At 47.7% G+C, this 27,128-nt stretch overlaps 1 protein-coding gene across 3 annotated transcripts in view; it reads right to left on the bottom strand.

The window, feature by feature from the left end:
• The window catches only part of Arhgap22 (Rho GTPase activating protein 22), a 166,148-nt gene that overhangs the window by 98,550 nt on the left and 40,470 nt on the right, over positions 1–27,128 (bottom strand). For all 3 annotated transcript variants that reach the window (XM_087906248.1, XM_087906250.1, XM_087906249.1), the window contains exon 2: positions 5,200–5,399. In XM_087906248.1, coding sequence (XP_087762374.1) covers positions 5,200–5,399 — 200 coding nt within the window. The remainder of the gene's footprint in view (positions 1–5,199; positions 5,400–27,128) is intronic.

The raw sequence follows: 27,128 nt of genomic DNA, 5'->3' as shown, positions 1-27,128 counted from the left end.
AGTATTTCCTCTGAGGACACATCCTTTCCCTTTTCTCTCTCCAGAGCTCCTGAGTCAGGTAGCTTGTCTGTCACGCTTTTGTCATTTCTTTCCTCTTCTTGGTGTCTCAAGTTGGAAGTCTCACTTCTGACCTCTTAGGGAAGGTTTCATTCTCTGTCTCCTCAGGGTTTGCAGTCTTTCATAGAGGAAGTGAGGAACAGTTCTCTGTTGTTTGGATGTGCTAGGGATTGAGCTCAGAGCCTGGCACAGACTGGTTAGTATTCCTCCCCTGAGCTGCATCCCCTTGAAAAGGGGTTCACTAAGTTGCCCATGCTGGTCTTGAACTTGTGATACACTGGCCGTATCCTCCAGAGTAAATAGGAATTCAGGCCTATACTACCAGGCCTGGTAAAGAATTTTAAATATGGGGTTTCTCCCCTCTGGCATTTCTGTTTCTATGGCTGACACCTTCTCCTTCTCCAAGCCTTCCTCCTCTTCCTCCTCCTCCCTCTTCCTGTTTTCATCTGAGTTTCTTTTGCCATCTTGGCCTTTATTGCTAAGAGGCTCAAGTCCTGGAAGTGTGATGTGTTCCACCTGGACCACTGCCCTCGCAAGCCCCGGAAGTTCTTCACTTTCCTCTCTGGACCAGAGAGGAGGCTGCTCCTAACCGAGGGGCCTGAAAGCTAAGTGTGAAGTGAACCCTGGGACGTGGGAACACAGTGCTCCCATTGAGAGCTGGGTCTTTTAGTCTGAAGTGATGCTCTGCCCACCACTTTTTCCAGGGACCAGACTTTTAATCTTATACCTGAGTTCCATTCTGGAGGGAGCCATCTGTTGACATTAGGTTTATCCCAGTATCTTAGCTCTAATAAGTGTGTGTGTATTTTCTGCATATGTATAAACTTATGTATATGTGCACATGTGCACGTGCGTGTGTACATGCGTATGTGCATGTGTACAGGTGTAGGAGTGTATACTCAGGTTAGAAGCTGAGGTCCAAGCGTCCTCCTCTATCACTTCTAATCTAATGTTTTTGAGACAGTCTCTCGCTGAACCTGGAGCTGGCTGCCTGATTCAGCTACACTGGCTGCCTAGCAAATCCTGGGAACCACCTGCTTTCTATGTGGGTGCTGGGGATTGAACTCAGGTCATCACAGCACCTGACTGAGCTGCCACCCTAAACCTCTGACAGCTTTTGAAGCTGATTCTCAACCTTGGCTCTTGGTCTTTGCTCTTCTTGGTCTATATCCAGTGCTGCCAGTTCCAGTCGGTTGGGACAGGCCTGTTCTGCAAGTCTCAGGCTCCTGTGCAGCCCTCAGCCCTGCCTGGGATCCAGGTCAGTCAAACACACCAGCTGCTTCTGGCCAATCTGCCCAGCATCGGAGACTATCTCCCTCGTCTTAACTCTGACCATAGTGGTAACTTATTAGGGGTGTTAGAGAGTTGAAACAGTCAAATTTGATTTTCTGAATCTGCTGCCCTTACCTGGAAGGTTGGATTTTACTTCATTTTTCAATAACTAGGAAGGAATTTTGGAGTGTGTGTCCCCACCTCAGATCCTGGTTTCCAGCAACCCTACTTGGTCTGCTTCCTTTTTTGTTCAAAGGTCCTGGTGTAGACTTCCCCCATTCTTTTTTGTTTCTCTTCAAGACAGGGTTTCTCTGTGTAACAGTCCTAGCTGTCCTGGAACTCACCTTGTAGACCAAGCAAGCCTTGAACTCACAGATATCTATCTGCCTCTGCCTCTGCCTCCCAAGTGCTGGGATTTAAGGCGTGCGCCACCACCCCCTGTCCTTTTCCCCATCCTTTTGCTTATTTTTGCTTCCTATTTTTAGGCCCACTCTCCCCAAACTTCCTGTCTTTTAAGAAGCAGATAATTCTAGTTTATTCTTATTTATTATGAGTGCTAAAATGTCAGCACCTACTCTTGCTGTCCTGTGGCTTGCTTTAGACTCTTTCTCTGGCGCGACCGTTTTTCTGTCTTGTACTTGTCATTCCCATTCTGGTCCATCGCTACTCAGTGCCCAGAGACACACAGGTTAAGGCCAGAGACCACTAAAGTGAGTCTCAAAGTGTTGGAAATCCACAGAGCTGGCCACCAAAGTGCATGAAGAAGCTTCATGCCATGAGAAAACGTTTCATGAAGAAGTTGAAATTACAACCCAAAAAAGACAAATGACAAAGTCCTGGACTCCTTCCCTGAAGAAAGTGCAGAGTCTGCCGACTAGAAAGCCCCGGAGCATGTTCTGGGGAAGGCTGGAGGGATGAGGGCAGACATCGGGCTCTGGAAGGCACCCCTGTTTGGCCTTTTATGTCTGAGCTCATGCGAGTCTCCTGCCCCATCTCTGTGCAATCAGTTGCTGGTCCTCCTGGCCTAAGTGGGACAAAAGAGAAGAGATAAAGGCTTTGAGAGGGAACAAGGACATGGGCCATGACTGATGCTTATCTGAGCTCTGGGCAGTGTCACAGGCGGTAGGATGTACCCTTTCCTGACAATTACAACAGCTGGCTCAGGCTCTCCGCCAAGAGGGACTGACTGCCGGGCCGGGCTGTCACTCTGAACAGTGAGCAGGGTGTATTTTATAGGAACCAGATACTGAGAATTAGTCTATTACGCGTGCTTCATGAAATTAGATAGGGATCTGTGAGTTGATTGTGACAGCAGTTTGAGATCACACTGTGGAAGCTAAATGTCATATTGGACTAATAGTGGCTTTGAGATTAGGAACTTGTACAGCAAGGCTGCCTCAGGAGTCAGAGTTGGTTATGGAACGTCGGTTAGGTCCCAGTACCCTGGAAGGGTGAACAGACACAGAAAGTCACAAGAGGAGTCTCGAGCAGAGACTGGTGTCTGTTGGGGTATGTTGGCTCCTTTCACAGATGTGCCGTTCTCCCTGGAGATAAAGGACCTGCACTGACCTGGGGTGGGTATGAGGCTACTATACCCTTATGCATCCAGGTCAGTGAATGTGGGGTGTGGTTACTGTCATTTAATTAGCTGCTCTCACTAGAAGCTGTCAAGGTCTGGATAATATGGCAGCAATGGGAAATTCTGGGAGAGACGGGCTCTAGCGCCGTCTGATTGGAGGTAGGGATGCCTGGTCTACTACAGGGTATACAGCAGGGAACACACGGGGGAGCCTGGAGTAGAGGGATCTTCACCCAAGTGAAGGGACCGCAGGGCTGCCAACACCTAGCATCATTCGACATCACAATGAACAACTTCCAAAGGAAGCATGGCAGGCTGAGTCAAGCAGAGGGTGACAACAGGAGTTCAGGGTACAACGGTGAAATTCTTATAAAGAGCAGCTAGCGGCTTCATCTGTTGGGCATGGCCTCATCACAGCTGAATCACACAGACACCAAAGCAGGGTGCTCTGCAGACAGCTGGGCCTGCAGGACTGGAGCCATCTAATCCTTGCAAGAGGTAAAGCCAGGAGTCTGCAGCCATGGCCTCTGCACCCATGCATTGAACTCCTATAGATCACTCATATTTCTAATTATATCTAGACTGAACATGGGCAAATTGTCTCTTCTTGTCATGAACTGCTAGACAATACTGCAGAACAACTCCTTATATTTAGACTGCAACCTAGGGATGGTTTCAAGTTTATGGAAGGGGATACAAAGGCTACCTGTGGACAAATACATTATTGTACACCGATGGAGGATTCTGGAACTATCTCTGAAGATAGTGTGGGACAGCTACTATATTCCCTGGGGGAAAGAATACAGAAGGGATGACAAACAACCCGTGCCAAGCCACACCCCCCATCAGTGCTCCAAGTTGGAAAGAACACTCAGACCCCTCATTCAAAGCCAGAAGTCACAGGGCCTTGGTATACAGGAGACTGCATGTCTCAGTGGTCCCCGCAGCAGGGGAAAGACCAAATGGTCCGTGCAAACAAGCTGTGAATTTGGGTGCAGGAGGCTGTCGGGTTCTGTCACACCAGTGTTGAACAGTCTGAGAACGTTAGACGTGTCAGTTTGGCTTGCTTGTATCTTTTCCGTGTCCCCAACACTAGCTTGAATAGAAAACAGGGCAGAGGGCAGGCTTCGTCCCACAGCCTGCAGTGATGCAAGGAGCCGGCTACAAGTCAATCACTTGGTGGCTTCACCTCATGGCTTTACCTCCATTCATGGTTTCTATTCTGTGGTCGTTACCTTGCCTTTCTGAAATATATCTGCACTCAAAATGAAAAAGCATTGCCCAGTAATGCGAATGAGCTTAATCCACTGAATTATAGGCTTTAACAATGGATACTATGGTGCCATTTATGTCATGCAAATTCTACAGTAAGAATAAATATATAAATGATTAGAACTGCTTTCGGAAGATGGCCACATAGGTAACAGCACAAATAGAAAGTGCATAGGACAAACTCATGAGGGTGGAGCAAACTACAGCGAACAGGATGAAGGCGGCTCTAGTTCACACTGGGACCTCCTGATCTCATCAGTCCAGTTTTACACGGGAGGAAAGTGAAGTCGTGAGTTCAGTGAGACAGACAGGAACTCTGCGGTCAAGCAGATCTGAAATGGATTGGAAGTCCATCTAGCGTGCTCCCTGTAGGGTTCAGGTCAGTCACTCTTTTTTTCAACTTAGGTTTTATTTGAAATATGAAACAATATTACCTACATGGCAGAGATGATACTGGAATCTAATTGCACAGCAATTCTATAACTAAGGGCCAGTCTTAGCACACTGAATGCTGGATGCTTAAACCTGAACCTGGTTATCCACAGACCTCCTTCCCCGTGAGTAAACCGAGGCTGGTCTGAGTGGATCACCCAAATGGGGAGGTCCCCAGTAGTACAGGGAATAAATGCCCCTATTTGAGGCAGAGACTGAAGACGTAGAGACACACAGGGATTCAGATTTCAGTGTTAGGTTAGATTTGTCTGGAGCCCATTTTCCTGGATAATGAGAATAAAATATGTGCACACATGTCTTTGTCGGAAGCGCTAAGCAGCTGAGCGGAAGATGGGACGTACTGCTTCTTAAGCTAGGCAGGAATGTACTCTGCCAATGTTAAAAGAAACCATTTTCATCTCAGAAGTTGGGAGTGTGCTTTAGAAAAACAAGCTGTGATATGGGAGCATGCACAGGGGTAAGTCAAACTTGAGTACTGTCCTTGCTTGCACTCACACTCAAACCCCCACGTCCCACCTTGCTGTTCCGGCGCCATGCCCATGGGACACAGGACCTTCATGTCTTACCTGGGGCTTGCTCTCATCTTTGTCTTTGTAGTAGAAGAGTTGATCACCACGCAGCACAAACCATCGCTGCTGCCAGTTCTTCATGATGCTCCTCTGCTTCTTCAGCCAGCCGGCCTTGAGTACAGGGCCCAGCTTGTGGGGGCCCAGGGGCCTCCCTGGGCTCCGGTTCTGTTCTCCCATCACCAGGCTCTTGGAGCGAGCTGGAAGCCAAGAACACACAGTGAGTGTGGAGAAACCTAGGTCAGCCTTGCAGCCCCCATCTGCTCCCCAGGCTACCCCGGGACCAAGACCTGGGGTCCAGAATGGCAAGACAAGTTGGATCCACTTTCCACTTGGATTTCCGGGGCATATGCCAGAACAGTTCAGAAGCAGCATGGGTTTATGTACTTGCAGGGAGGTATACAGCCTTCCTTCATGAATTTTCACTCTGCCACTGGGATCCAGAAGTCTCCACTTCTCTGGGTTTATTCCTTATGGATAAGTCTCACCCAGGGACCAAAGGTCCTTATCCTTCACATCACTATTCTACTAGAGTGGACATTTTGTTTTGCATTTCTCTCCCATTCAGATCTTGGCTCTGGCTGCTGGTGAAGTCCGATGCAGCCTTTAAGACTGAATTCAAAAGAGCCACCTCTTGGCCATTGGTACTGATCTTGCCAGCCTTGTCTCAGCAGTGCTTTGACTGAGCAAGGAATGCGGCCACCCCTATGCTGACCTCCTACATAAAGGGAGACAGTGACCCCACACAGTGTGCTTTTCCAGAGAATCTAAAGAGAAATCGGAAGGGTGCTTGGGAGCAGCACAGCCTTGCTCCTTCCCACAACACAGCCACCGCTGTCTTCCAGCAGCACCGGGCACAGGGATGAACCATGTTGTGCTTGTATTTCAGATGGATCTGCATCCTACTCCCATCTGGCTGCTGGGTCTGGCCCCCATGCTGCACGATACAGAATCAACACACTTAACCCTGATCACTGTTTAAAGACATTAATCTGTCTGGTTATGGCTATGCCTTTCCTACACGTAATGTTTCTGCCACATATCACCTGTGGACTTATAGAAATCCTTATCCACAGTCACGATAGTCCACACGGTATTGCTTAGGACCAAGAAACTCAAGTCATAGCCAGAGAAGCGTGGCAGTGCACCCTTGATAATAGGATCCATGGTCTGACCATGTTCCTCCCGTCCTGAAGCAGCTGCTCAGATAAAATGAAACGGCCTTTTGAAGACGCAGTAACAGCCAGTAACAGTGCCAGTTATGTGGCAGTAGCCTAGAGGGATAGGGCAGGGCTCTCCGGAAGGCAGTATCCATTATAGCATAGTATTTCTCCCATCTCCAGGAATCAAGGGGTGGAAAAGGGAATGGTTCCACTCACTATCACCTCTAGTGACCCACTAGGAAGAGTTTTGCTTCCTGTTCCTGTGACCTTAAGTTCTGCTGGCCTAGAAGTTTTGGTCCCAGAACAGGGAGACTGCTGCCAGGAGACATAACATTCCGTTGAAGTGGAAACTCAGACTTTACCCTGGCCACTTTGAGATTCTGATGCCCTTAAGCCAATAGCCTAAGAAAGGAATGAGTGTTAGGAGGGGTAGTTAATCTAGACTACCAAGCAGAAATTGGATTGTTTCTCTACAATGGAGGTAAGAAAGATGATGTCTGGAGTACAGGAGCTCCTTTAGGCCACCTCTTGGCGCTTCCATGTCCTGTGCTTAATTAAAATCAACGGAAAACTACAACAGCCCAATCCAGGGCAGATGACAAAGGGCACAGATATGTAAGGAATGATGGTGTGGGTCACTCCTTCAGGAAAAGACCCAAGACCTGCTGAGGTTCTTGCAGAAGATGGAGGAAATACAGAATGGGTAGTAGAGAAAGGTGGTTATAAACACCAGCTAGGGCCATGTGACCAGTTGCAGAAGCCAGCCAGGATTATAACTGACATGCTTCTGCCATATTTTGTTAAGAATGTGTCTGCACAGTTATTTGTTTTCTTTCCTTGATTTCTCGATCTTGTAACATCAATAGAGAAACTATCAGTGGTAATCATACATAAGTTTTACAAAAAGAATTACTAAAAGAACATCCCTTGGCCTGGCAGTGGGTGGCACAGGCTTTTAATCCCAGCACTTGGGAGGCAGAGACAGGTGAATCCCTGCAAATCTGAAGCCAACCTGGTCTACAGAGTGAGTTCTAGGACAGCCAGGACTATTATACAGAGAAACTTTGGAAACCCCCTAACCCCAAAATGTCCCTCAAGGGAAAATACTCCTATTCTAAATTTATAGTGTATTTGTGGTTGTTTGAGGGATAGTTACATCATGTCAAGCATAATTACAACCTGCTTAAATACATAATTTGTTTGCAATTGTATGTGTGATAGTACATTTCTGTGAGCTGGTTACTGTTTTCATTAGGAAATTAATCATGTCATAAGGAGATATAATTGTATGTCAAGTTGACACAGGGTGGACTTATAATGACTATTCTTGTTTGTTAACGGCTTCATCTGGAATTAGCTAAAATGCAAATGGCTGGGCACACCTGTGAGGGATTTTTTTTCTTAATTAAATCATTTGCAGTGAGAAAACCCACCTCTCAGCCGGATCTTTGAGGTGGGCAGATCCACCTTTAACCAGGGCCACACCGTCTGCTGTCAGTCTATATAAAGGGCCTGGAAGAAGGACGCTTGCTCCCTCTGCCTGCTTTTTCTCCCTCCTGCTCGCAGTCCATGCCTTCACTGGCATTAGAGCGTATACTTCTTTGGGATTCCGCAGTATACTGAAGACCACCTGAGACATGCAACGTCACGAACTGGACAACCTCCTGGATTCTTGAACCTTCTGCTGGTAGGAAGCCATTGCTGGAGTAGCTGGATCACAGCCTGTGAGCCATTCTTATAAACCCCTTTCTATATATATGTAGACTCATTCTATAAGTTCTGTTCTTCTAGAGAATCCTCACTAATACAGTGGGGAAGGCATGGCAGCAGGGGCATGGGCCAGTCAGCCACACTGTGTTCTCGCTTGCTAAGCAGAGGAAATGGATGCTCATGTTCAGCCCAGTTTTCACTTAGGATCCAGTTGAGGACCACAGCCCATTGAATGGTGCCACCAAGATCAAAGGTGGATCTTTCCACTCCAGTTAACCCAACCTAGGAACTCCTTCACAGGCATCTATGTGCTACTAGATTGTCAATTGACAATCAATATTAACCATCCAAAGTCCACCCCTTGTCGATCTGATACCAAAGATACTGTGCTAAAGCTACAATCTTCACCCTTCATCATCATAGGCTTACGGCTATCTCATAGTGAAAAATGCATCCAGTCCAACGTCAAACATCTCCACAAATCTTCAACAGTTCTAATACATCAAAGTGCAAGCACAGAGTATCTTCTGAGACTTGGGAAATCTCTTAACTGTGAGCGCCTATAACATCAAAACAAGTTACACACTTCCAATGCACAACAGCACAGAGTAAACATTCCTGAAAGAGGGGCGTGAGGACATGGCAAGAAAAACTGGACCATAACGAGACCAAAACAGCGGGGCAAACATCAGATTCTGCAGCTCCATGTCCGTCACTGGGACTCAAAACGAATCATCTAGGCACCAAAGAGCATGGGAAGCATTGCACCTGGAGCTCTGCCATGGCTCTCTCGGGCCGGCTCCAGTCTGCGCTTGCATTTTTTTCCTTGGACGATTTCTTATGGCCCTAATATCTCCAAAACCCCGAGTCTCATTTCAACAAGACTTTACCTTTATAGTTTCACACAATGGACCCTCAGGGCCTCACTACAAAAACTATGACTGCCACCACACATTGTCTGGCTTCAGCGGCCATATGGAATCGTCCCTCAAGTGACATTCTCAGTTTTGGTTCTCCTCTGAAATTAATTTGGATTTTCAAAAAACAAAGCCTCTGATCTACAGGTTCTTCTCCGTAGGGCACCTTTCATATTGTTCTTCTACAGAGATGTAGATTTCTCTTTAATAGTGGTAATCTCTTCAACAATTATAGCTACTTTTTTTTTCAGTTCTTATCATGTCTGCAACTTTATATTTTCTCCTTTCCTTGCCAAACAGCACATCTTTTTGTACTTGTTTTCTCTCCACTTGTTGTCTTTCGCTGTAAACCTAGGGAGGAGCAGTGAGTAGTAGCCATGACACATCCTGAATGCTATACTGTCTAGAATTTCCTCACCAAATCACAAATCAGTCCACCACTTTTGCATTCAGCATAACTGATGTTCTCAGGATATGGGAAGGTTGCAGCTAGATTGTTTTCCAGAATGTTCTTAATGACTTCCAGCTCAGCTCCCAAAAGACCTTATTCTCCTCCAAAACACATTGTTCATGATTCTCACAGCATTCTGTCCTTCCCCTCACTCACCAGAGTGACTCATCAAACTCTTCTCATAGCACATTAGGGATTTTCTAGTTCAAACACCTAAAAAAACACATGGTAAAGTTTATCACAGCAACAGCCCCACTCCTGGTACCAGGTTTCTACATTACAGCCTCACTCCTGGTACCAGGTTTCTACATTACAGCCTCACTCCTGGTACCAGGTTTCTACATTACAGCCTCACTCCTGGTACCAAGTTTCTATATTAGTTACTTTTTTGTTGCTGTGACAAAGTTCTTGTGAACTTTGCTGTGACAAAGTTCTTTTGTTGCTGTGACAAGTTGCTGTGACAAACTTTTAAAGGAAAGTTTTACTTTAGTATACTCTTTGAGGATCCAGTGGAGGGAAGCCAAGGCAACAGTAGCATGAGGCAGCTGTCACATTGCACCTGCACTTCCGGTACAGAAGGAGGTGGATGATGGGGTTGGGCTTACTTTTTCCTCTATGTTCAAACTCTAGGGCACTAGTCAGTGGAATGTTTCTGTCAACATTTAGAATGGGTCTTCCCACATCAAAGAACCCAGTCTAGAAACTCCATTACAGACATGAGATTTGTCTCCAAGGTGAGTCTAGAACTTGTCAAGTTGACAGTTGATATGAACTTCTCCTCAGTCTACAGGTCAGCAACTCCAGACTGTATAGGTTTACAATGCCTGCTGCAGAGCAAGTGGGAGGAGGAGGAGGAGGAGGAGGAGGAGGAGGAGGAGGAGGAGAAGGAGGAGGAGGAGGAGGAGAAACTGTTCCAGGGGAGGAGCGATCACCAAGCCCTGCTGAGTGCTTGGCACATCAACTGGTAGCCATGGTGATGATAACTGTGATAAAGGGAATAGGAAAGTGAATGCTTACACGGATAACTTGTTTCCTGAGTCTGAGCAGCCAGCAATGGGGCCACATAGCAGAAGAGGTCTTTCTATGGCTATTAGCACTTTAAGTGCCTTTATATACGGCTTCTTCAAAATCGTGTATGGCTGTGATTGGCACACCACTTTCCTCATGACTGAGAGTGCTGCAGATCACACTTTGAGGAGTCACACTCCAGAACTCAGGAGGTGCAAAGGACAGTATTAGTTCTCCTCTTCTAGATGGTTGATCAAGTGGGACTCCCTGCTAAGGTTCTCCTACCCACAGGAGACACCTGATTCATTGCTCCTGATGGGGAGCTGCACATGCCTGAAGGTCTTAGTTTCTCAGGTCTCTTTCCTTGCCCACATGAGAGCATGCATGCCCCTTTGATTGCTGAGTTTCTTTTCTACTTGTCAGTGGGTACATCTCCAGAGCTTTTTTAAAAAATCAAGTTCAATAAGATTAAGACATCTAATGCATGGATTTTTGTGTTTTGATTGCCTGATGTGTCTAACTAAAGACTCGGCAGGCAGTGGTGGCTCTGTGAGTGAGGAGTCTCTGTTGTGGGTAGGTTGGCTTAATCTCCACTGTCCACTCTTGAATTCTTCTTTTCAGGTCACCTGCAAGAGGGAGGCGCTTAGAACCTTCCCTACTCCACGAAGATGAAATAGACCCCTCAGGTGTCTTCAGTGGGACACGAGGCTCTGGACTGTTTTCGGGCCGTATTTATAGCTCTGTCTTTTATACTCTGTTACAACAGATTCTAATAGTTGCTCATCCTACCAGACAAACATCTTTTCTTCCTCCCTCTAACATACTGGGCAGGGCAGCTGGCAGCAGGGACTTGACAGTCTCAGGGACTAATCAGCATAGATGGGCCCTCTGGAGTATACTGGGTGGGGTCTACAGATGCCCGATGACTTCTCCAGGAAGGCTGAGCTTTCTGGGCCCAGGCCAATGGATGCAATACTTAGCAATACAGGCAATAAGTGATGGCTGCCCATGTTATTGGCATGCATGTCCCTTGACATGTCAACACAAAGGGAAAGGCTTTCCCTGATTGTCAGGCTGTAGACACCAGCCCTCTCGGGAGCTCCAGGTAATGGAAAGCAGGCCTCACTGAAGCCACATTCCAGGGGGCGGGAAGCAACTCCAGTCCTGCAATTCCTCAGGGGGCTTCTTCTTGCACGGGCCATGCTGACTGCCACGCCAACACAGGTTCTTCTCCCGAGATGATCAATCATGCATATATTACTTATCAGACCCATGGAGCTTCTCACATGAAGAACAGCCACTGGCATGCTTTATTAATAACCACTGTTCCTGTCCTCAGCACTTCCTTTAATCAATGTATCCAGTTCTGTAAATATTTAAACCAGGCCCTGAATCAGGGAGTATTGACAAGCTAAGGCCTCAGAACTGACTGGACTTTGGCAAGCGATCCTGAAGCAAGGTGGCCTGGGGAGGATAGTAACCTGAAGTTAGGGGCTCTCTACTCACAACAGGATACCAAGCCTCTCTCTTCCTCCGTTTGTACTCCCTCCCTCATAATCAAAGAGTCCTGATAAGTACAGGGCAGGATTCTGAGCTGGTGGGTTTCCCAGTGGAGTTCCTGACGGCTAAAAGGAAGAAAAATTAAACGAAGGTGTAGACCATGGGACCGAAGATCTCTGCAGAGTCACTGAGAGGAGGGACATCTCCACAGAGCCAGAGGGCCAGGCTTTGAAGGGTGACCAGAATGTGAATCGCCTCAGGTCAGGACAGGCAGGACTCGTGATTTTGGGGAGGTCAGCACAAGCATGGTGTCCGTTCTGCTACCTACCCTCACCTCAGCGTGCGCAGCAGGTGTCTGCTCTCGCGGCCTCTCCCAGGACAACCCACGCCACTGCTTCTCATCTCTGCACACATTGAAGGACATTGGCCCCTCCAAACCTTGCTCTAGCCAGACACCCCCAAACATGGTTTCGGCATTTCCTCCACTCTGAAGAGCCTTCCTGCTGACGTCTGTACTCAAGACTCACCACCTGCTTTGACTCCCTCTGTCCCTCCTCAGAAGTTCTCGCAAGGTTTTCTCACTGTTGCCAGGTTGTCCCAGCTTCCCCCTCTCCTATCAGGAGTCCTCATTTATGAATGGCAGGCTCGTGTGTCAAGCCATCTACAAATGCTCCCCCAGAGGGTCTTGGGTCTTTCTGGTGTGAATGAAAAGCTCCGTGTGAAGCTCTCCCAAACCTGCTGAGCCTCGTCCTTCTTCAAGGACTCCACAGCTAGCAATGTCACACACTGAGGTACTGCCCCCCAACTTCATGAGTAGTTACTTTCTAAACTCATTTTTCCCTGTGCTCTCCGCTTTCCTTTCAGCCCCCTTACTGACTCGACTCAGATATAACCATCCTTGCCTGGGCAACCACCTACATACAGGCCTTTCCCAAAGGCCTATGCAGCGGCCAAGGAAATGCTCTGTTGAATCCTGAATTCTTCCACTAACAAGTTACGTTTTACTGTTTGCAGATGTGCAAACTGAGGACTTCGGATACCACAACAGTGGTTGGAGGCTGGCAAGCGCTACAGTCTGAGATTTTTAGTTTGGCTGGCCTCATGTCTAAGCACCAACCCTGTCATGAAACAGTCTTGTCCTCTCTCCAAATGCAGTTATGATCTTGCGGTCCCCAGAGTCAGCCCCATTCCTGCCCTGAACCATGAGTCACAGTACAACCAACATGATCACATATCTACCACCAGACCCAGCTGCTCAGCTAACAACTGCTGAACGGTCTCATGACATGTGCATGCACCCGAGTGCTTAGGCACCCATCTCCTCATCTGCTCAACCCAAACTTCTGGGCAAATGGTTTCGAATCTGGATTTACAAGCCGCTAAGGTACCTGCAGTATGGTTACTGCCCTGGGCTCATCACACTGCAGGGGTCTGATCTTCCACCCCAGGACCTCCATGTGGTCCTCCACAATGTCACCTTTTCCCACTTCACCTTTGACATCCTATGAATAACTGTCTTCCGTGTGATATTGCTGTCTGCTCAGCTAGCTGCTCCCTGGGGGCACAAGAATGGTGTAGTCACCTCTGCACCTGGAGCTGGCCAGAGGATATCTTTCAGTCCAAGGAATGATGGGGCCTGGAGCAGAGGGAAGTAGGCTGGAAGCGGGTGGGGGGAGCAGGGAGGGGACCAGAAACGGAGCTAGGAGATATCCAGCACTCTCATGGGGAGCTTTATGTGTTGTGGGGGGGGGGAGAGGGAGAGAGAAAGAGAGAGAGAGAGAGAGAGAGAGGGAGACAGAAAGACAAAGACAGAGAGACGGACACACAGAGAGGCATAGAGACAGAGAGACAGAGAGATAGAGAAACACACAAAGAGATTGGAGAAAGGTTGCAAATACTAGATTATAGATTATGCAAGACGTGTTCAATAATAATTGTTATAATAGTAGCAATAGCTGCAGTTCACGTGGACTTAGACATTGCATGCTATGCATGGGCCTTCATTTTCTATCTGGATTATTATTATTTTTTTTTACACAAGTCTCCTCACTACTTCCATTTTGCATGTGTGCAAGCAGAGGCCTGCAGAGGCTGAGACCTCAGTCGCCTGAAGTCCCAGCACAGGCAGGTCATGCACTTTGCTCTGGAGTCTGCAATTGCTGGCTTCAGGGCCAGTGTCCCAACTCCTCAAGGAACTGCTGTGGGCCCTGATGACCTCTCCAGGAAGCCTGTGCAGGGGGAAAGAAGGGACTGTGAGCAGAGTCCCAAGAACTCTTACAGTGGAAGGAAGGGGTGGTGCAGTATGCAGGAGAGGTGGCGTACCCCTCGAGCCCTGAGGGAAAGGCTGAAGAATGCAGGAAGGACAAGCTCAATGAAAGCCTCTGGCTTCCTGTTGGATGACGCAGCGAGAAAGACCCTATAGAGAGAAATACGGACCTCCCTGGGTGAAGGAGTGGGAGAGGAGGGAGCAAGATGAAGATGGAGGGGCTGAAGGGTTTAGAACGGTAGGACCTGTATGTGACAATAGCACACATAGACATGCATACACACACACACTGCACTCACATGTCCACACATACACATGCATGAATACATGCATACACCTCCCCCACACACATGTGCACACATGTACATGCATGAACACACACAAATACACGTGAGTCTTAAAAGAACATAGGGAAACCTTTCTGACATTCTCCTTGTATGAACAGGAAGAAGGGGAAGGATCTATATGCCCTCAGCTAAGTGCATGGCTAAGGATTCAGAGAGGTAGTTTCCAAAAGCACTAGCATGGGAGTCTGAACTCAGGTAAGGCTTGGGGATGGTTTGCCTGGGCTAGTGGGAAGCCATCCCAGATTGTGACAGAGGCAAAGAAGTGTCAGTGGGTCGGGGCAGTCTTACAGCAGTGACCAGGCCCTCCACTTGAAGGTCCCAGCAACCACCTGTGTCTTTACAGTTCTCTGTGCTCAGACCTGACTGTACCCCATCCCACGACTGCCTGGAGTTTCCTGAAGCCAGGGAAGCCGGGCACAGACTGTGCTGCACACTCCACAGTCTGGTGAGGAAGCATGGGGCACTCTACTTATACTAGTTCTGGTCCAGGTTTTCCTGAGAGGTTGACAGGGGAGACAAGGCTCCCTGCCTGTCTGAGATGGGAGAGAGAAGAACACCAATGTGTGATTAGTTCTGGGGTGGGGGGAGGAGAAGGAGGGTGAGCATAGGTGTCTGTGACTGCCAGGGCTGAAGCCAGATGGCAACAGGAGTCATGTTGACCCTGCCCTCTCAGACAGCACTTGCTCCACTGGGGTCCCAACAGCACCCTCTTGCCTTTTCCTCACTGGGTGGCACGTGCTGCCACTTCTGTTTACAGAGTCTCATGGATTTACAAGCCATCCATGTGCAGTTCAACTCTGAACCTGAGGTCAAATGTCATACTGTCCCAACAGTTCCAGTATCACAAATGGGAGTTAAATTCTGTCTTTTCCTGTCCTGGCACCTGTTTCATAGGCTCCCCATCTCAGTCAGTAGAAACCCATTTCTTGGGTCCCACCATCCCTCCTAAGTCACTGCTGTCCATCCTTTCCTGTCCACCATGCCTCCTCATTCTGTAGTCATCTCTTGCAGTGGCCAGGCAGGGAGTTTTCACAGAGGGGGTTAGAACAAGATGCTCATTGGAAACCCTGTAGGATCCCACCATCGCTGGCTTAGAGACCCAGTCTTGTGACTTTACAGTCCTTCTCAGAGCCCAGCCCCTGCCACAATGTCCTCTGCAGATATGGGTGTGCTCAGCCCTGTGTCCTCTCTTGATACCATTAGAACTTCCTCAATGTCTCAGCTCACTCCATTTCTCCCATAAATGCCTTTTTTCCCCCCTGAGGTCAACAATTATTCACAAACTCCTTACCTCACATTTCCACCTTTCAATTTCCCTGCGACATTATTGTCACACCTGGGACTGATTCTGGGACCACCCCCTATGGGTATTTCAAACCCTTCGGAGTCTCAGAGGCTCAATCCCCTCACATAAAACGACAATATTTATCCATGGCTTACACAACCCTCCCAGATACTTTCCTTCTTCCCTAGTAACCCATAGAACCTGGTACAATGTGACATCAACAGCTATCACACCACATCCTTTAGGAAACAATGATAAGACAACGTTTATACCCATTCAACGCACATAAAGCTATTTTCCTCAGCCTGGCGTCGGTTGTATCTGTGGCTACAGGGCTCATAAACATGGAGGGATGTGTGTTTAAATACTGTGATGGACCTCAAGGAAAGCAAGCTGTACAACATTGCAGGAAACATAAACTCCTCGAAAGGGGGAAAAAAACACCAGCCTCAAACAGAAGACATCACAATCGGGTTTTGGTAGCTATAGGATTTTGTACAGAACAGGGTCTGTGAGGGACATCTCCCACCTAACGGGTCATGTGTGTGAGGGGAAGAAGGGAGTTCTGATACTGATGCATTCAAACCATTTAGGTAAGACCTACGGAAGCATTTTAACTGAAAGCTGCTTGGAAGGGAACTGAATCCCTTGGGGTGTCTAAAACAATAACAAATATAATGCCAATTTGTGAGATGTTTGAGCTTTTCCTGTGACAAGCACCATAGATGGTTGCTACCATAAGTAAGAGTGTAAATCCCAGTCCCTGTCTGTGGGCCGCACTAGACAGGGGACAGGCTAACATCACATACGTCGCTGGGCTGGAGGAAGCCTGGGCCTGGCCTCTCTACAGACCTTCCAAGGACCACAGTTAGGGACTGCCTGTTGTATGGATCTCCCTGTAGGTGAATCCTTGGTGTGCTGGGGTTTCCTTCAGCCTGTGGAGGTGTGCAGTGTGGGCCAACAATCACTTACCTGGGGCCACTATTGATGCTAAGGAATTCTTCTGAGAATGGTCAAAGACGCTTTTCAAATCGTGTTGCACGGCAGCCCTGCCCAGATTCTCTTGGGTCCCTTTTCGGATCTTCATGCTCCCTCTCTTCCAGGAGGCTTCAGATTAGACACAATTCATTCCCAGGAGGATTCTCAGGATGGCCAGATTGTTTCAGAGAGCCCTTTGACTGCTAGAGTCTGGTTTAGCCTGAACTGGGAGAACCAGGAGTGCCTGGGAATTTATGTCATCCTCAGCAGGTAACCCTTGGTCAGAGCCGAGTTCCCTGAGGCTTCGACAGAGACCTCCTTTTATGGCTTGTGTCCCATAACCTCCTCTAGAATCGGTCCTGTTCTCTGACCCACCCCCCTCACTTCTCCACCAGCCAGGGAACCTCTCTAAGGAAAAGTGCGCGGGAGTCCTATTTTTAAGGTCTACTTTAGAGACCCTCACTGGACACGTTCAATAACTTTCAGGAGCTTTGGGAAGGCTTGAGGCAGTCCAGCTGCAGCAGCCACTGACCCATTTGCCCCTCAGCACCACAGGCTGGGGTTGGGCGCCCTGCAGCACGCCTGCGGCTGTCTGTGTCTGCAGCTGTGTCTGAGCGGCAGCGGCGGAGTACGGAGTACAGGGCAGGAGGAGAAGGGGAGCAGAAAGTGATTTATGAAAAGTCGGTGACTTTTTAAAGCGGCCGGGGAAATGGCAAGATGAATCTCAGAGCTGAACTGATTTAAAGGGTAAGCACTGAGGTCAAGAGATTGATTGGGAGGAGAGGGGTGAGGTAATGGAAGGGCACGGGGGAGGGGTCAATGGGATGTTTTAGAAACTTAATGCGATTTGTAGGCAAGGTTGAGGGGCTCTGCTGAGGTCCTGTGCTGTCCCAGGAGTGAGCTGCCGCAGCAGATGATTTATGGTACAGTGGCCCTGAGCGCCTCTACTGTTTTGTTTTTTTTTTTTTTTTCCTTTTGGACTGTTAGTGTTCTGTCTGAGCTCTGTTTGGACATCTGTTCTTCCCTGAGTTCTTCATCTACCCAAGGTCCTGAGATCCAGCTGGGCCCTCAGAATAAGACTGTCTTCCCTTCTTCCCTGCCAGGAGAACTTCAAGGCAACAATGTATAAACCTACAATCTAAGCCCATCAATGGAAATCTTAACTTTTAAAATAGTAATGAGGTAGTCTGAAAACTCTGGCGGCTTTTCATAAAGATTGTTTTAAAGATTTAAAGAGTCAATATAAAAGATTACATTCTTAAAAGTTAGCCTCTTAACTTACATTCTTAAAAGTTGGCCTATCTATTTTTTTATTTTATTTATTTTTTTGGCCTATCTTTTTGCTAGGATGTGTGATACAAAGGCTAGGGGATACTTGGATTTCTTTCTCTTTACTTCCATGCAAGTGCACCCCAAGATCCAACTGCATACAGCCGCCATTTTCATTTTATCCAGTCTTTGAATTTAGGGGCCTTCTCTGTGTTCAGCATTGGGAGACTCTGGGGGAGGACGACTGTAAGGCAGAGCCAGGGTCTCGGCACACACAGAGGAAAGGGGCGCATGAAGCAGGCAACGCCGAGGTCAGGCTAGGGGGACGAGGCAGTTGGAGGAGGCAGGAAGGCCATAGCGAGGCCAAGGCAGAATAGGTGGATGAAATGAAGAAGCTGTATCCAGGGAGGGCCAGGGAGCGAAGGGAATTGCCCAGCAGGAGAATGAGTTGACATGGGGCAGGGGTAAGGCTCTTAACCTTGATCTTGGAGAAACCATTCCTGAGCCCCCATCAGGATTCTCAGTTGGACTTCCACCAACAGCCTCTGTCCATACAATATAGAAGTCAAGGGCACAGTGAGGTTGGTGATGATGTGCGTGCCGCTGGAGACTCAACAGGAGCCTAGAGACACGGCACTACAGTTTGCTAGGATCTCCTAGCTCGGTAGCTCAATGAGAAGCTCCAGGCTTTCACTCGTACAAAGGAGCAAACGCTAACTGGTCACCTCCTAGACTGGCAAGCGTAGGAGGAGCAAACAGCATGTGCACAAGGCACAAAGCAGCGGTGTGCTTAGTGCCGAATCTCTGCTCTGCAGGCCGAGCCTCTTGAAGCTTCCTTCCCTCCCCTGAACCCGGTCCGGGAACTGCTGGCCCAGGGGCCATCCGTGCTGATTGCTCCCATATTCCCATTCACCAAAAGCCTACAGTCGGTGAGTCGATGGGACTCAATAGCAATTATAAATTTCATTTTCTGCCGGCCTACAAGCCATTAGCTTCAATCAATACAGTCTCTACCCTTGGTTAAGCAACCGCCGAGCTTGTTGATTTCAGCAGATGTAGAGCATGGTCCCAAGCTGCCTGGGTCAGGGAGACAGGGCAGCATCCTGGACCAGGCCTGAGCCAGTTCAGGCCTAGTTTGCAAATCAATTACTGTCCTCTGCAAACAAGGTCATGGCCAGCGATCAGGTTGTCTGGGACCTCAAGCCCAGCCCAGTTTTCTTCTGGCCCTCGTCTGGCAGTACTTATACCCTGAGTGACTAATGATGTTACAGACATTGGTATCTTCCGTGTAGGAGAGAAGCCTCTTTGCCTGTCAGACTAACTGATATATCTCGGAAAGAGAGCAAGAGCGGGGAGGGGCTTGAGTCTCCAGTGCCTATCTCCTGGATACAACAGCAGCCTTCCCTCTTGGTACATGGGCCTTGGGCAGCAGTAGTCCAAAGGCCACAGGCTGGGGTAGGGAACAGAGAAGAGTTTATGTTTTTAACCTACGTACTTAAATACTCTGGTCCTTAGAGACTGTGCATGTGTATGGAGAGCTGGTTAGTGGCTTCCAGCCCTGCAGGTGGTACCCAGGACAGTGTCCAGATAAAGACGAAGCTGGCCAGCTGAGGTCAAGGCTGAGGACTCTGGGCAAGCCTGCTCTGATAGTGGCCCTTTGATCCTTCATTCTTTGTGTATGGAAAGCACCATTGCTCCTTAAAGAAATAGTGGGAACAGTGGCCTGTTCTTTGGAAACTCGTTATCCCAGAGTGCTCATAGTTGGCATGGGGCCTAGCAGGCATGGACAGGGGAGGCCTATTCCCAGGACATAGAGGGCATGACTGAAGTCACTTCCTGAGATATGCCAGCTTTCTAGTCATGCAAGTTTGCCAAGCACCAACAGTGGGTATTACTATCACTGTAAGCATTGAAAGTGCTGGAACTCTCAAAGACGTATCCAACCCCAAATGCAGGTAGGAGGGGAAGTTTCCTGAGTCTGTACCACCTAAGAAGGCTATAGCCACACATTCCCAAAATATGGAAGTCAATATAAAACAGAACCAAATTTGGAATTCCTCCACATCACCAGGTAGACAACAACAGGCCTGCTTGCAGAGGGTACACATTTTTGTACCCATGGCCAACACTGCTAGAATCTGCCCTCATTGCTACCTGGGAAGCAGTAACCAATCCTAACCCTGGCTCTTCCTAGCCCGTGGTTCAGTGGGTGTGCCTTCCAGTAAAGCCCAGCTGAGAAGGCCAGGTCAGAGCGGATGGCATAGACCTCACCTAGCCTTTTGTTTCCTGCACTGCTGATGGCATCCTAGGGCCCTATGGGAGGGTGTGGGTGCTTGGTGGATTTGAACCAGCAGCTGCTGAGAGACGATGACCCCCACCAGTCACAGACACAGCTGGATTTGGGAAGAACCTGCTTGGACTTCACCTCCTGGACTGAAGCTCAAGACGATCTGTGTGCCTTCACATTGAGCGCTTAGCTCCTTGTTCTCTTTCCTAACTACAGCTGGAGACAGGAGTGAAGTCAGAGATTTTCACATGAATGGAAAGCTCAAATCTGCCAAGCGCATTCCAAACCTCCAAGTATTCCCCACTTTCCATAAAAGAAAGAAGAAAGATGATGGAGTGCAGCGGTGTGGACAGTGGGGTGGCACCCATAATGCCAGTCATACCCATGATGCCAGTCATACCCATGGTGCCAGTCATACCCACAATGCCAGGCATACCAACGATGACAATCATACTCATGGTGCCAGTCATGCCCATGACATTAGTCATACCCACAATGCCAGGCATACCCATGATGCCAGTTACACCCACAATGCCAGGCATACCAATGATGCCAATCATACTCATGGTGCCAGTCATACCCATGACGTCAGTCATACCCATGATGCCAGGCATACCCATGATGCCAGTTACACCCACAATGCCAGGCATACCCATGATGCCAATCATACTCATGGTGCCAGTCATACCCATGACGTCAGTCATACCCACGATGCCAGGCATAGTCATGATGCTAGTCATACCCATGATGCCAGTCATATCCATTGTGCCAATCATACCCATGGTGCCAATCATACCCACGGTGCCAGTCATACCCATGATGCCAGGCATACCCATGATGCCAGTCATACTCATGATGCCAGTCACACCCGTGATGCCAGTCAAACCCATGATGCTAGTCAAACCCATGATGCCAGGCATACAAAACTTAAAGTGACTAAAGAGGAACACTCCACAGGGATAAAAATAGAGTCACCTTGGGAGGACATAGGAAGGTACTTCCTGGAGTTAAGGAAAATACAGTGTGTGTTGATCTGGATGGCAGATAATGGGGAGACATTTAAGATAAACATTTTATTGTCTATTGATGGCTCTTTATCCTCAGGGAATGGCTCTAAGATTCCCCCAGAGGATACCTTAAAACATCAGTACTATGAATCCTAGAGAAGCTCTGTTTTCTACTTTATGTACAGATCTCTACAATAAAGTTAGTAATGTCTACCTTCTCACACAGCCTTTCTCTGTCATTCTAACTTGTTCAGTATCAGTAAGTATTCTTGTGCCTTGGAGTCATTATTAAACAAAATAAGGATTGTTTAAATACAATTGTTGTGTTCCCATGGTCGCCAATCTGATGCCCAAGATGCCTTCTGAGTGACAAGTGGCGAGATGGTACATCCAGAGTGGACACACCGGGCAGAGGGATGATTCGTGTCCCAGGTGGGCACAGTGACAAGCTGCGAGACTGAGCCATGCTACACCAGAAATCAGAAGCCACAGTTGGAATCAGACAGCAGCCACAATTCAAAATGTATCAATTCTTTACTTCTGGATTTTGTTTGTTTGTTTGTTTGGTCTTGTTTTTCGAGACAGGGCTGCTCTCTGTAACTGCCCTGGCTCTCTTTGTAGACCAGGCTGGGCCTCGAACTCACAGAGATCCACATACCTCTGCCTACCAATGCTGGGACTAACGGCATGCACTGCCACACCTGGCGACTTCTGGATTTTTTAAAATTTAATTTGGAACATGGTAGATCATAGGTAACTGAAATCTCACAGAAAGGGGAACCATGTATGGAAATTATGTCTCAGTAGAAACAAATAAAAAAATAGAAATAAACAACACAACCCTAAACAACAGATTAAAAATCCATTTGTACTTTGAGGCTGCTGTCATTCAAAGATCCTCAAATTGGGAGCTTTTATCTCCTCTAATTAGATTCCCTGGGCTTGTCCAGAGTCCTTTGATGATCTGAGCACTTCTATAATTTCATATTAGTTCTGGAAGGCACATTTGGGAATCAGTGCATTCTCTGTGTGAGGTAGAGGGTCTGGGCATCAACGTAAGGCATGTAGGCTTGGGCATGTCTGTCATCAGGGTAGAGTTAGCTATCAGCAGCAGTGCTGGGGCATGGCCTGGTGTAAGGACACAGCCAGGTGAAGGAGACCTGTGAGTTCCCTTCTTTCCTTTAGGATTCCAGCTTTGAGGTTTCTACACTTGACTGAATTCTGTCCTGTATCCTGTGTCCTACTTAGCTTTAACCTGACACAGCCTAGAGTCACCCGAGAGGAAAGCTGACTGAAGAATTACCGAGATCAGATGGGCCTGTGCGCCAGTCTGTGGGGAAAGTCGTGGGTACTTACTATTAAGGAGGTCCTAGCTCACTGTGTGTAGTTGCATCCCAAGGTAGGTGGGTGATCCTGGGCTATATAAGAAAGCTATCTAAGCATGAACAAGTCAGAGTGAGCCCCCAAGCAGCTCACTCATGGTTTCCATTATTTCCCTTGCCTGCGAGTGGGCTCCCAGGTCAGAGCTAAGGCTACATGGGGATAGCATGTAGTTGTGCCCTCAGGGTCCTGCCTCGAGCTCCTGCCTTAGCTACCATGCACTCCTCCTTGGCATGGCTTAGGAAACCCTCTGCTGTCTCCGAGCCCCTCTCTGAGTGAGATACAGGCAAAGCCAGAAGACACATCACCTATCTGATTACATTTCTTTATGGCTCTCCACTCAAGTCTGGATGTGATCTCTTCTAGGAAATCCTCAGTGTATTTGGCCTTTGTGGGCATAGGCAACATCGGGTCACCACGGGCATATTCTGCAAAGACACACCACTCTGAACTAAGCAATCAGAGAAGGCTGTGGAGCCCATGATGCCTTAAGAACAGAAACCTCCAGGATTCTGAACAGTTCCCTCGTCAGCTGGGATGAGTCAGCTGGCTTCTGAGTTATTATTCCCTGGTAACATCTCAAGTAATCCCACAAGCCTCGGACGTAACTCCAGAGCCTGCATTCCCCACTTTCTGTCCTTACCTCTAGAGGAAGCCACATTTTATCTTTGTACAGTCCTGTGATGCATAACAATAGTTTGGTCACAAGGGGCTACAATGTAGTCATGGTGCCATAATATTATTATAAAGATGAAAAATTGTCAAAGCTAGTGGCACAGTAATGGTCACAAGGTTGTATAAAACACATTGGTTATGTATTTGTAGTGATGCCAGTATTAACAAACCAACTTTGTGATCAGTTGTATAAAGGTATAGAACACGCAACTATGTCCGGTACATAATGTTTGATAAACATTAAAACGCACTGTGTTTGTGCAATTCGTATCCATATTTCTAAACATTATTTTAGAGTATACTACAACTTATTTTTCAAAGCAGTTAACTAGATAGAATTTGCTGCTCTTGCAGAAGACCTGGGTTCAGTTCCCAGCACTCACATGGCAGCTCACAAACACCTATAGAAACATTTCCAAGAGATCCAGCACCCTTTCCTGGCCTCTGCGGGCAATGTACACATGTATTGTACATAGATCCATGTATGTACAATGTATTGTACAAACTATTTTGTAAATCAGGTAGTCAGTGATGTTAATGAGCCCATGCAGTGTAGGCTGATATGTGTGTGACTGCATTAGTGTTTGATCGTGAATCTAGTCTTTAATGGCCAGCTATCTCTCTAGCCTGGTATGTTAGTTTTTAAGAGAAAATCTAGAGTATGCAGAAACTAAAACCAGAAAAAAGCTCACGTGACAAGGGTGTGAGGGATCATTTGTATGGTTTCGGAACGTGTCTGTGTTTAAATCTGTCAAACAAGGGGCAAAAGGTTAAATTTAAGAGGTTGACAAAGTAAAAATGTCACAGCAAGTTAACGTTAACAAACTGTTGAAGAAGGAAAAGCACTTTTCATTGAAATCTAGTGCCCTGTGATGTGCAGTGGTGTCCTGGGTGTCTGCACGGTCTCCCCAGTCACTCACTGACTCACCCAGGGCAACTTCCGGTCATGACAACCCGCATGGCAGACACAGAGAGTGCCCCGAACAGCTGTAAATATTTGCCTTTCACATTATATTTTATTATAGTTTAAATGAGTTCCGTATTGCAATTGCCTTCAATCGTACGTAAAACGTGACATAATATTGTAGCCCAGGAGAAGCAGGGCGAGCCATGCAGCGTAGATGCCCACCGAGTGGCATGTGAGTATGTGGTGTTGGCAGAATGACGGCATCACCCAATGGTGAATTTCTCAGGACGTATCCCTGCCACGGTGACACAGGACTACACTTTTCCCCCAGTGGTTATCACATGTTAAAATAGTATTCGTGTATTGACATGTATCGATTTTTCCTTTTTAAGTGCTATCTATTGACTTTTTAGCTATGGAAGAGGATCCCCACCCACACATTCCCCCACATAAGTATCCTCCTCATCGTTCCCATACAATTATATCGTAAGTTGCATTAGATCAATATACAGAACTCCCATCATTAGTGCCATGTGATTGCTGGGCCCCTATGAGCACTGTACTCTGCCATTACTGTTTTTCTCCGTTTGGATACTACTCTTTGTTTTCCTGGAGTTGGTCTGGTCTTGCTTTTCCATTTGCTTAGTTCTCTGTTAGGTGATGTTTTTCCAGTCTTAAACACTGCACCAATTGCCTCCATTCAATGTTTGTCCAGTCATTGCATTTTGTAACCCTATCGCTGGAGGCCTGCAGGGTAATTGACAGAGATCTGTAAGTAGTTTGGGCTAAGGACAAGCAAAGGATTTAACATTAGACAAACATGAATGTCACTTCTACCATGTTTGCTCAGGACACTCAATGATTTTCTTCTCATACCTTTCAAAATGACATCAAAGGTGCTTCATTTTAGTGTAGCCATGAGAATTGAGGAATTACAGCAAAAATGCCTTCCTCATTGAGGGAATTTAACAAAGACGTTTACTCTCTTGTGGGGAAAAGTCCTAAGAACAAAGCCACAGAAAAGACTCCATCCCACCCACCGGGACTCTCTTGCTGCCCTGCAGTAGCAGGGCTCCCCGCTCGTGGAGGCCCCGGGAAGTGAGCCACAGCTACTTCAGCCTCGCTCTGTAGATTTCATCCGAAGGAGCCGCCACAATAGACACAAATTTACTCTGAACTATTCCAAACAAAGGCAGAAGTTCCATAGGAAAATGACTGCAGAATTGGTGACACGAAATAAAAATTTACAGATGCCTCAAATTAAAAAAAAAAACAACTTTAATATCCAACCAACAACAGGACAATTGTAGAACGGGTAAATATTTGTAACATACGGTCAAGGTAAGGATAGGTTTTCCGAAGAACCTCAATGAGTTAAAACAGAGACAAGAGCCAAGCCTCCTAAGAGAACGCCTCCCCATGACTGATTGATTATTCATCCATTTAAAAGTATGTCCGGAGTGCTTACTAGGCACCAAGGGCATACCTAATATTGTTCAAAAAGAAATACGGTCGCCACCCTCATGAGCTTATAGTCCAGTGCAGGTGACATATTTAAAAGCCACTCTCAGAAATACGTCACTGCCACCAGAAGGAAAGACTGAGGAACAAAGGTGAACGGAGCGTGGGGCAAGGCCCCAAACCGAAGTAGGGTGGGGCAGGATTTTCCTGGTGGGAGGAGCTGAGGGCTGGAGGGCGAACAGCAGTCAAAGAAGTGTGTTTATATGTGAAATGGAATGTAAAAGGAAGTCCAGAGGGAACTTGTGGAACACAGAGAAACGGGGAGAAGGTCAGCATATCTGGGACGTAGTGTGTGAGAAGTGGCTGGAAGTGAGCTGGGCCGTGCAGGGACACTCAGAACCATTGTCAGAAGTGTGGGGTTTAATTAATAAAAGCAGTGGAGACTGCTGAAGGATTCCCAGTTGAAGTGGGGGTACGGATGAAGAAGGGTACAGGGTATGATTTACATTTGGGGTGATGGTTTTGACCAGGTTAGAGGTAAGAATGGCTACAGGGGACTTAGCCTGAGACAAGTGGGATGTGCAGAGAGGAGAGCGCGTTGAAAGGCTTGCTTCAGACCTGTGCAGTGGGGCAGGCCACAGCAGTAACCATTAATGTGAGATGGTGTTCATGGGCCTCGAGGAAGCTGCATCAAGACTGTCAAAACCATTATGACAAGCCCATGACTCCAGGGTTGTAGAGATGCAGTAATCCTAACGGGATCAGCCCAAGAACCACAAGGCCTAGAGGATGGGGGTGAAGCAGGCCCGGTGTTTGCTCAGAGAAGGGCCTGGTCCCAGAGCTGCTGGCATCTAGTACTTGCATGGTGCAAGCTGAAGGGCACAAGGGTGGCAAGTGTCACAGTGAGCGTGAATGTGCAGCCTGGTCTCCGAGCTTCCTCCTGACTGTTCGAAACCACCCCATAACTCCGAGGAGAGGGGGCCCTACCTTGCGTTTTGTTTTTCTGTCTTGAAAAGAAATAGCTATTCTATCTGTGCCAAACAGCGCGTGGTCCTGTGCCCTGCTGTGGAGGGTTAGTAAATGCAACCGGTTTTTCCCCTGTGAAAACTGGCAGAGACAGGGTGAGCTGTGTCGTCCTTTCCTAACCTGGGAACAGGGCAGTAGCAGGAACACGGGTCAAGGGGAGATGAGTCTGCTGGGGACAGGGTATCAGGAAAGGCACCCCCTCTTCCCAGGGAGCTTAGATGCAGGGACAGTACCACCTGCTTTCACTGGTCAGAGCTTCACCTGTGTGTGTGTGTGTGTGTGTGTGTGTGTG

The sequence above is a fragment of the Myodes glareolus genome, chromosome 5 (genome assembly GCF_982192425.1).
Source record: "Myodes glareolus chromosome 5, mMyoGla1.1, whole genome shotgun sequence".
Classification (NCBI taxonomy): domain Eukaryota; kingdom Metazoa; phylum Chordata; class Mammalia; order Rodentia; family Cricetidae; genus Myodes; species Myodes glareolus.
The sequence above is the reverse complement of the archived record's forward strand: the minus strand, read 5'-3'. Positions and strand labels throughout refer to the sequence as shown.